Source organism: Corvus brachyrhynchos, unplaced genomic scaffold (assembly GCF_000691975.1).
Source record: "Corvus brachyrhynchos isolate BGI_N302 unplaced genomic scaffold, ASM69197v1 scaffold94, whole genome shotgun sequence".
NCBI classification, from domain to species: domain Eukaryota; kingdom Metazoa; phylum Chordata; class Aves; order Passeriformes; family Corvidae; genus Corvus; species Corvus brachyrhynchos.
This window is the reverse complement of record NW_008238330.1, coordinates 7693608-7704241: the sequence shown is the minus strand read 5'-3', so window position 1 is coordinate 7704241 and position 10634 is coordinate 7693608. Positions and strand designations below refer to the sequence as shown.

At 40.7% G+C, this 10634-nt stretch overlaps 1 protein-coding gene across 3 annotated transcripts in view; it reads right to left on the bottom strand.

The window, feature by feature from the left end:
• The window catches only part of TBX20 (T-box 20), a 42152-nt gene that overhangs the window by 9474 nt on the left and 22044 nt on the right, over nt 1–10634 (bottom strand). For 2 of the 3 annotated variants that reach the window (XM_017734458.1, XM_008633866.2), the window contains exon 7: nt 554–663. In XM_017734458.1, the coding sequence (XP_017589947.1) occupies nt 554–663 (110 nt within the window). Of the gene's footprint in view, nt 1–16; nt 207–553; nt 664–10634 lie in introns of those variants that run through there. The other variant, XM_017734459.1, reaches the window with a different exon arrangement.

Sequence of the window (10634 nt, the reverse complement as noted above, 5' to 3'; positions counted from 1 at the left end):
CAACAGTTAAACATCAATTTTTCAGGGCGCTGCCAAGTTTTCTTCCTGAGAAGGCAAAATGGGTTAACCACAGGCTGGTTGAAGATGAGGTAAGTTGAAGATGAAATAAGATGAACTAAGTCCTCTGTTCACAGAAGGCTGGAGAGGCAGCAAGTGGCACATCTACATGGTACTTTACAAATGGTGTGGATCCCAGCTAGAAAATCCTGCCAAGAGATGGGGAGTGTTAATTTGTTCTCAGCACCACAGTAATGAAGTTGTCTGGTTTGCAGACATTTTGAAGAGGAAGCAGAACTAATTCTCTTCTGATGGCAAAGACTATATGGTTGTCTCTAGAACTGCCTCCTGAATTGAACCACCCACACCAGTGCCATGGGCGTATCAGATATCCCAAAGAGCCAAAAGGTAACAAGTACTCTTCTTCATTATAGGACTTCATGGCAGAGAGACACACCAGAGAAATATTTTAGAGTACCACAGTACTGCCTGTGGTCCTGCTTTTCTCAAGCATAACTGGGTCACAACACTTTACATCATGAGCATGTTTTCCTACCTCTGTTTTGTGTTGCCTGGCTGTCATCGCCAAGATCATCTTCTCCTCCGTAGGTCCGAATGGGGGATCGGGCATAGGAATGCTTTTGGATAAGGCTCTCCACACTTTCTCTGTAAAAGGAAACAACCTAGTGTATCAATACCACCCTAAACACAATTCTAATTCATTTAGGTAAATACAATGCCTTTTCCTGTCCAGATCACAGCTTTCTCACACAGATTCTTGAAAATTTCTTAACAAAAGACTTACCTCATAGCATGACATTGGAAATGCCAGATTTGGCCTGCGTTTTTTTAATATTGCTGATCATCTCTCACCAGCTTCTCCAGCAAAGTAGAGTCAACTTCCTACTGCGTTTCCTGGATGTGGTCTCAGGCAGTGAATGTAAGACCAGCACTCTTCATAAATTTGAAAATGCAAACTCTGCAGTTATTTTTGCTGAGTGATGAGTCTGGGTTCAAAGAGACACCTGTGGTCCAGCTCCTTTCAAACAAGCTTTTGCATCACACATGACCACCTCATTTCCTCTCCCCTTTTTCTGGAAGCAGGGGCAAAGACAGGTGTGTCCAGAGACAGCTCAGCTCTGACCATGCTCTCTCAGCACTGGGAGTCGAGGGCAGTTTGTAGCAGGAAGTCTACAGATACTACCGATCTCATGCCACATCTATTCTGGGAGGTTAGACGTGCCTGACAGGCCCCTGCCTTGCTGGTAGCACAAAGCACTGAAGTCACCCAAACCATTTTTAAATAGAAGGAAGGCATATCTGCATGATAAGCCTTAGTAGTTTGTAAGGAAGATCCAACCTTACACATTCCCAGAGCATTTCCATGTAAGTAGGTGGCATTATACCAAAGATGAAAATGACCTAGGCACATTTCCAAAATGGCTTTGACCTTCTGTTCCTGTTTAAAAAGTCTAAGTAGCAATAGTCGTTTAAATATGCTGCTTGATGAAGCTTTTGTCCGAATTTACCATTTGTCTATTCATACTTGCGAATGCCCTTCGCTTAGAGAATATGTCTGCTGCAGAAATTCCAAGGAAAAATATTTTTCAAGTAACATGATAAATCACAATGGCACATGTTTTCCTTTCCTACAGAAAGTCCATTATGGTCATTTTGTCCTTGGTCTATCACTGGCATCATTACTTATGCTAGTGTCCTCAGAAAAAAAAAAAAAATAAAAAGAGGATCTTATCAAAGTGATTTACTTGTGTCAGGATTGGAAGTGGACTGAAAGCAATGGCAGTTCCTACATAGAGGATAATATAATTGGATTACTGCCTTTTAAGTGATTGAAAACAGTAGGCATATCAGGGCTATCTCGAAGAAGATTTTCCAAAGAAAAAGACAGATGGCATTGTTTACATTATGTGCTGAATGCCTCTTGAAACATTAGGCTTTCTTCTGAAGCAGAATGTGAAATGCGAAGAATTTTACTTGACAAAAAGGACTATTTCATATAAGTAGAGCATAGCAGAATAACAAATTAGACCAGTGTTGTCTGAGTGATTTAAATATTGGTATATAAACATATTCATAATCACAGAATTATTAGTCTATAAAGGTCTGAAAAATAAATTTGATACAGGTGATTGTCTGTATTGTCTCTATTGACTTTATTTCAAGTAAGGGTCTGCTTATAACAACAGAGATTACAGCATGTAATAATATCCTGATGCAACAGAAACAATGCAGGCTCTAGTTTTAGCACAGTGGGCCAATTTCACCTCTCAAACGTTGGATCCAATGGCAGCTTGGGGATAAACTCACCCCAATAAATTTACATTTGAATTACCTACAGGGATTTAAAGCTAAATCAAATGCCCACAATTATTGCAGACTAAATTCTTTCCAGATGGGTTTGTATGCTAGACAGAGAACTCTATTATTCTATATGGTTGTCTTCTTTTAAAGGAAAAAGAGAGATGACTTCTTAGTGAACCCTGAATCTGCAAAGTTTGAAACCAGGGAACTATGTGGTGGGTTTATTTATTTATTTTACGATGTAGTGTTGCAGATAGTATGCAAAAGGTTTTGGAAGATTAATCTCATTCATCAGCACAAGAGGCAAAGGTTTTTATGGCAGAGGGAATGGTCTAATGTGGAAACTTGGATCAGAGAAAGCAACTAATCTCACAGAAACAGTTCCTTTTGTGCAGCTGAGATTCAAGATTCAAAACTGTATGGGCTTGTCTTGACTAACCACATTGGTTGTTTATGCTATAATCACAAAACACCTAGTGAATTTTCATTTTAGAGGTTGAGGCTGTGATTCTCATCATGAGTGCAGGATTCACACCAGAATTTAGGCACCTGCCGCCACATTCTTCAGGTGGGGTGGCCCCTCCTCTTTCCACATACAACACATGCTGCATATAAACCTCCAAACAGACCTACAAAATGCAAAAGGCTGTGTGCATCTAAGTGTGCAAAAGGAAACAGAGGAAAAAATGCAGTGTATTTTCTCCACTCATAAAGCTTGTCTCTGAGTTATCCTCCAAGCACTTTCTTCCACTTAGAAAAACAAGAGCAGAAGTCCGCATTTAGATTTCTTTCCTTCCCTTTGTGTTTCAAAAAGGAAAGGGGTGGTGGCCTCTGCACCATGCTGCAATATTCCATCCTCAGAGAACATCACTTTGAGTCTTGATAGGGAAGACAGAGTTGCAACTCATTTAACCTATGAAAACATTTGGAGTTTCCCACATAGGTTGGAAAGAGGAGACTAAACTCCTCCACCATTTAAAGACAGAAGTGCCTTAAGACTTACTCCAATGCAGATATGCAGGAGGAAGCAGAACTTTAACAACAAGACTTAAGTGCCTGTGAAATCAAGTTCAGAATGCAGGAACAAAGATGGCAATCTGGAACAGATTCCTTCTTATACCCTTTTTTCCACTGGGTACAAGAGGACTTGAATCTCAAAATCTTTCTGGAAATTCTCTTTATGGAAGTATGAACTCTTTAGGTTATCCCAAATATGATTCCCTGGAGAGATGATTAATACAATACATTTTTTTCAAGTCTCAAAATATTATGATAACACTACTAAAAGGGAAAGACATTATTACCTCTGGCTTTATAGTTCTGTATGCAACATCAGATATCTCAATGTGGTTCAAAGGATTTATGGAAATAATTTTATAAATTACTGAATGACAAATCAATATTTTCCACTTTATGATTCCATGATCAATTTCAAAAAATAGCAAGTGAAGAGTATGGTGTGGTTTTTAAAGCTGTTTTGCGTATTTTTCAGCACTGTTCCACAGTAAACTCTCTGAAGAACCAAGTGACTTCCACTTACTCAATACTCAACTTCTGTTTCTTTGTTTGTGATCAGAGACTCGTTATCTAATATGGGGACCTAACAATTTTTACCTTTAAATGTGTCTTAGAACTCCACAGTTTCTTCTATTAGCAGGAAATTAGCATCAAACTTTGTTCTGAGAGATCAAAAACTGCCAATGGAATAAAGGAAAGATGTCTTCTTTCTGTCAAATATTTTTGTGTGGTCTAGCAACAAGTTTCAAGTCTTCCACACTGTTCTTCACCTCACAGATATCTTGCAAATACCCAGAGGAGGGGGGAAAGCACACACATACATACAATATATAACTGTGATTAAGCTGTGCAATATGTACAGCTGGATAATAGTAGGAGATGACAGGCTGGAGAAGAGCAAGTTAGGGACTGAAGCTGCTTGAGAAAAAGGATCCACATGCCAAATGGAAAGGAAAAAACTAAGCTCGTATTGGCAAGCACACCCACAGAGGACAGGCTGAGGAAGGACAAATGTGAAGAGAGATAATAGGAAAAGGAGCGCAGGCTGATCACAATAATCTGCATTCCAGCAGAAGCACACTTTGAGCCCACCCCTGTCAATAAACCTTATTATGAATGAAGCACTTCTCTCCTTTGTCAAAGAAATAAAACAGCAAAATTTGAACCTGAAATCAAATCATGCAAAAGGCTGAGAGAACTCATCAATCAGAAAGGGTTTAGGGTACACAGGGAACATCTTGCTATTCTGCAGGTTCTAACCTCTTGATTAAACATTTCACTCTTGCCTCTGCTGGCAACTGATTCCAAAACTTCCAGCTAGGGATGCTTTGTGTCGTGCAGCTCCAAGCTGAGTCTTTGGCTTTGTTTAGTTAACAGTGCCCTGTATGTACAGAGTAGCCTCAGAGGACCAAAAGAAGATAGGAAAACCCTGATGTAACTGACAAATGATTCACTAACACTTTACAGACCAAACCCAAGTTTGCCATGGATTTGAACTAGGAGAGGGCAGAAAATAGACCTGGCTTGGTAAGTAGCTGAGGCTCTGTGAGAGGATGCTCACTTTCTTTTGCTGTCAACCCAGATTATAGAAATTCTCTCAGGAGATGATAAAGTCCCAGATTACCCTGAGCAGGATCTTTAATCAAGATGAAAGAACAGAGCTTCTTTGTAGGTGGGAGCAGGCATCTCTGGTGTAATTTTTTCTCCTCCTTTTGCTATTACCCTACGTCAGCTGTGCATGCATAGCAGCCTGGTGATCACCACAACCCTGGTTCTAAATTTGGCAGAAAGAAAAAGGACATGGAAAGCCTACCTTCTCCCTTTGGGACAAGAATGCTTAAGAGAATATATTTAGTGTTGGTGAAAGTGTCAGAAAAGCTGATTCAGAACTAGCTGGCTGGAACCAGGGCATCCAGTATCTATCTTAGATCTATACCATGGCTACAAAGAGGATGAAGTCTGATGTGGGGGGCAGCCATCCCTTCCAGTGGGAGCCAGGTTCAAGCTTGTTTGAAGACAACATGCTAAAGTCAAACTGCAGTGAAAAAGAGCAGATGGCTGAGCCAGGCACTCTGAACTTGTGTCTTCTGCGTAAGTTACTGTTTCAGGAATGGCTCCAAGAGGTAAAAATTTCAGAGCAGAGCTGAACAGTCTCTTAGTATTAACCTCTTTTTTTTTACCCCTTGCTATCCAAGTGCTAGGTATGCAGAAAGGTAAGGATATCCCCAGAATCTGCTCCCTGTTCCTGATGTCATGGGGTTTGCTTTTTTCTATTTTTTTTTCTTTTTCTTTGCAAGGAAAGGCAATGTTGATTAAAAAAAAAAAAAAAAAAGAAGGAAAATAATAAAATAGTAAAACTGACAATCGTGTTTTGCTTGGCCATTCAGTCCAACACAAAGAAAAATACAGAACAGGATATAAAGTGTATGAATTATCAGTTTGCAGCCTGAATGACTTCTTTAGTTCTGCATTTCAAAGGTTTCCTTTTTTTGTAGCTGCCAGTTAGTATGTTTGGAAGAAAGCCCAGATAACAGAAGACGTCAGAAGTGAGGTGAGGTGAAGACAGATGGAATAAATGGGCTGAGAAGGCACAAAAATAAACTTGTCGGAAGTCGCACTGTAGTAGAACTTTTTTTTAAGGGAAAAGATGACTAATTTGTCCAAGACACAAGTGCTAAAAACAAGTCTGTAAAAAAAAAAATCTAAACCCAAACAAAAAAAACAACCAATGAACAAAACTCCCCTCAAAAAACCAACAAAAACCACTCACCTCCCAAAAAACCAGAACGACATAGCAGGAAGAACAAATACATTTCTGTAACAGCAGCTGTGAGTGAACAACTTATGCTGTCAGAACCACTGTCCAGATATCACTCAATCTTTCCATTCCTGTGGCTTTTATTTGCTATTTTGCATAGGCACAAACATACAGACATATTCCTTTTCTACGTATACCTGCTCTTACACTGGTAGATGAATATTAGAGGCTGACCATAGGAACATAATTCAGGTTATGGATGGTCCATGGTATGGACCAAATCATTGAGCAGAACAAAGTAGTTCTGTTCCACTGCTTAGATTAAATCTGAACCAACCAGGGACAAAACAAGACCTACAGACTACAGTGGCTCACGTGACCTGGCCCAAAAGCTAATCCATAGCCTCAAAACACTTTCACACAAAGTCAAAACTACCGGGCAACTGTTGGATGGATGCATTACTGCAAGAATATATACAAAAAAGAAGGGAAATTAGTCTTAAATTATGAAAAATCTGGGGTTTGATGACTGTAGAAAAAAAAGTGTACCTCCACAATGATATTTACTGCCACCCTCCCAGTAAAAATCCAGCAGTTGTAGAAGAGCTGTAATATGCATGGATGTGACAAAGCCTGGCTGAAGCCATGGCATGGGAAAAGTAATGACATTTATGAAGAAGGGGCATGAATATACTCACCCTACTTCTCTCAACTGCAAATGAAAATGAGAAAACAATATTACATAGCCAGCCCCGTGGAGCTCCACTTCACTCAGTGGAGCAACCATTTCTGACTGTAGGCACAGCATAAGAGGTGAGGACAGAGCACTACTGTGCTTGAAACTGTGACTGGGGAAAGTCCCTGGAAAACTTCCTCTGGGGTGGAAACCATAGACCTAATTTGACATCATTCCCTCCTCTTATGCACACACTACATCTGCATGAGGTGGGTGGAAACAACTAGAATAATATTTTTATACCATTTTGCACAAGTAAGAAGCTAGATAACAGAAAACCTAAGTGAAAATGAGCCAAAGTATGAGTGCTTAAAAACTTGGGAGCTAAAGAGGTTTTAGCTGGCACAGGGGGCTTTCTGCTGGGTGAAAAGGCACAGTTGCCTGGCTAACAACAAGCAGAGTCAGAGGAACCAGATTTGACAGGAATAATTCAGGTGTTTAAACATAGGCAGGTAGTGCTTTCAAGATTTGCTAAGGCATCCAAGCCACCTGCAGCGTTCTGGAAGGGACGGCACAGAAAATACAGACAATCCACCCACCCATCTGAAGCAGAAGCTGAAGGCTGGACTAACCTCAGCAACATCTGAAATGGCACTAGATAACAGGCATTTAGGCACCAGAGTCCCTGGTATTTCTCCCTAAATTCAGGACTCCTTCTCTTCTCTGAACCTGAACATCAGAGATCATTGTGACGCTGTATTTCCCCCCCCCAGCCCTGGCCACCCCCTCAGGCTCTCCCTATTGGTTCCTGTACCCCAACTCCGCCCATGTATCGCCCTGGCCCCTGAGAAAACCCCTCTGCGCTGGGATCACCAGGTCTCTCTGCCTCAGGGAACCACCTGGAGAAGAGGTAACAATGAAAGTCCTCTTGGGCTGCCATGAGGGTCCCTTCTCTGCCTCCTTTACTGTTACCGTGCTGCAGAGCCCAGCTAGCCAGAGCAAGAGTGCGGGGCCATCTGGAAAGGCCTACAGGAGGGCAGAATGGCTGCCCTGCCCTAAGCAGCCCCACTGAGCTCTCTGGCAGGGTTGAGGCTTGCTAAACTAAACCTAGCACTGCAACAGATGATATCTCATGGCTGGTTGCTGACATTCACAGACTGACAACTAGCTGAGAATGAAAGATCAGCTGGGAGTTTGACTTGTTGGAGAACTATGACAGAGCCCTACTTAACCATGGATGTGTGGCTAGGTCATAGAGCATGGATATATTTCTGGCTGTTGGTAGGGGACTTTCAAGAGTCCAGGAAGTTCTTCTAGACCAACAGTAGGCAGCAGGAATTTTCTGTGGGGTGAGCAGGGAAGGGATGGGAGAGAGGACGGCTGCGCACAGCCCATCACCGAGCATGTGACTTTGACTGATACTTCAGCAGGGAAGTACCCACATCCAGGCATTAGCATGAACTTTGTTTACAGCCTTATAAACCAGCATGATGTATTTCCACATCTCAGAGATGAAGCTCCTCAGGGGAAAATCTGGAACTTTATTACCATGCAAATCCAGTTGGGATGCTGCTCTCTTACTTCCCCATCCCCCCATCCTTCCTTTCTCTGCCTAAAAATGACTTGGGCGTGCAACCATACTTTTCCGTATTTCCTCGTGAAGTATCCCAGAAGCATTATTGGACTTGTGCAGATGGGTATACTCACTTAACTCTCTCCTTAATAGTTAAAAATCCACACCCTGAACGTGCCTATCACATACTTGGCTCCTGCTCTTGAAATTATCACCTTTTTCACTGACTTTTTTGAATGGTATGTATAATTATGATGGATTTATTTATCTGTTTATTTTTAGCAGGCTAATTCTTCACAACAACTCAAAAGATAAATTCAGACTCAAGATTAAAAAAATTCATGTGTTGGGTTCTTCCTCTGCATCCTTTATGCCTTTGGCAGTTTTTTCTTCAGCAGAAATGCCTCATTACTGCATTTGGCATCCCATAGTCAACACCACAGTATGCTAAGCTCCATGTTCTGGTAATTGCTGTTAATTGTTCAATTTTTTCGTTCACAACCACTATGGGAGCCTTTTTATAGTAGAGGAGATGTAAATACCATGTAAAAAGATCAAAAGGTGCGTCAGAAACTTATCTAAATCACAGTAGCTCCAGATAAAGTCTGCCCCATTGCTATAAACAGATTACCGCAAGTAATGAAGGGAAAGGGGTAATTGTGAAAGGAACCTTGCATCCTACTAAAAATTCGGTATATACCAAACTCACCCAAGATTTTTTCAATAGTTAAAAGGCTTGCATATAGCTATGAGGACAAGGAAACCATTCTATGGTATTTAGACAGGAACAAAAGAAAACGCAGGGCATTTCAAAAGTTTTGCTGTTGCCTTCCTCCTCTACTGTTGTGCAAATTTCACTATCTTTATATATATTGTTTCAGCTACAACACGTACAATGCCCACAGCTTTAATCCTAAAGGCATTTTCAGCTTGAATTTCTTACATAAGGATCGTAAATCTAGAATGGGAAGCCTGAAATCGTTAAAGTCACATATTTATAAAATCATATTCAATTAGGTTAAAAAAGTGCAATTTCTGTCATCATGTCATAAAAAGATGTGTTTTTCTCTCAGATCTACTATAAAGAAAAGCTCCCTATATTGTTACAGATAGAGGCTGTTTTCAATCAGTTACAAGAAGCAATCCAATTACTGGATGGTTTAGTGCAGTAACTGACTCCAGACTAATTTAATTTCTTTAGGTCTCTAAAGATCAATTGATCTGATTTGTTTCCCTCCCCAAAGGCTGTTTAGGAAAAAGCAGGCTTAAATACCTGGAAATGAAATACAAAGCTCTGTACGCTTTCACACTACTTAGGTCATTTGGAAAAGCTGGAACTCAGGATAAATGAGTGCTGCCTTGGCCCCAACATCACGGGATGCTTTACGGGAGGCCATTAGGATCACCACACCACACTGTAGATTACACATGCACGTGCTGCGTGCACGCCTGCTTAGGGAGCAGTGCAGGGAAAGTATTTTCACAGTTCCTAGATAACTACTCAATTTTCAAGAGCTGTGCAAGAGTCCATTTGGCCTTCGTAGTCTTCCCTAGCAAATAAGTATTTTTCTCCAGCAGTGATCTTATAGTTTACAACTAGACTGAGCAAGAGTCATGCTGTACTATTCAACATTCATCTATTTGCAATTCATGTTGCAATGGACATCAAGAAAGAAATTCCTCCTGTTGTCATATCTCACTTTGCTATTTCCTTTGCTTTTTTTCAGATTTCTTTAAGCAATTTTTCTGGTGCTAAGATGAAATATATAGAACCAGTAGGCACTTAGAGAATGGTGTCCTCATCTGCCTGAATATTTTAATGCCAGAACCAAATAAACCCCTTCATATTTCTGGACCATTTGTATAACTTTGGCAGTTCCCAAACGGTCTCTTACCAGCCCACTTGCATGTTACACTTTTACTATCTCGTGACTTGATGTGTTGTGCAGCAGGTTTTGTATTTTTAAATACTATTGTAATAGCAATCAGGGCTAAGCTTTCTAATTTAAGTCAAAATCAGACCTGACCCAAACTTGGGCTCTCAAATCCAGAGTTTTAATGTAAGTTTAATAGTTTTCACATTCTGTTTCTTGTATTTATTGTAGGCTTCACATTTGTCTGCCTTATCTTTCATGGCAACGTTTGTGCCTGGGCTTGGCTGCCTGTCTCAGGCTCTATTCTTACACTTATCAATAAACAAAAGGGCACTGCAGCTTATGCTCAGCATTTCTGACTCCATGCCATGTGCTGTTATAATAAGATGTCCTCCGGAAAAATTCCCTTCATATCCA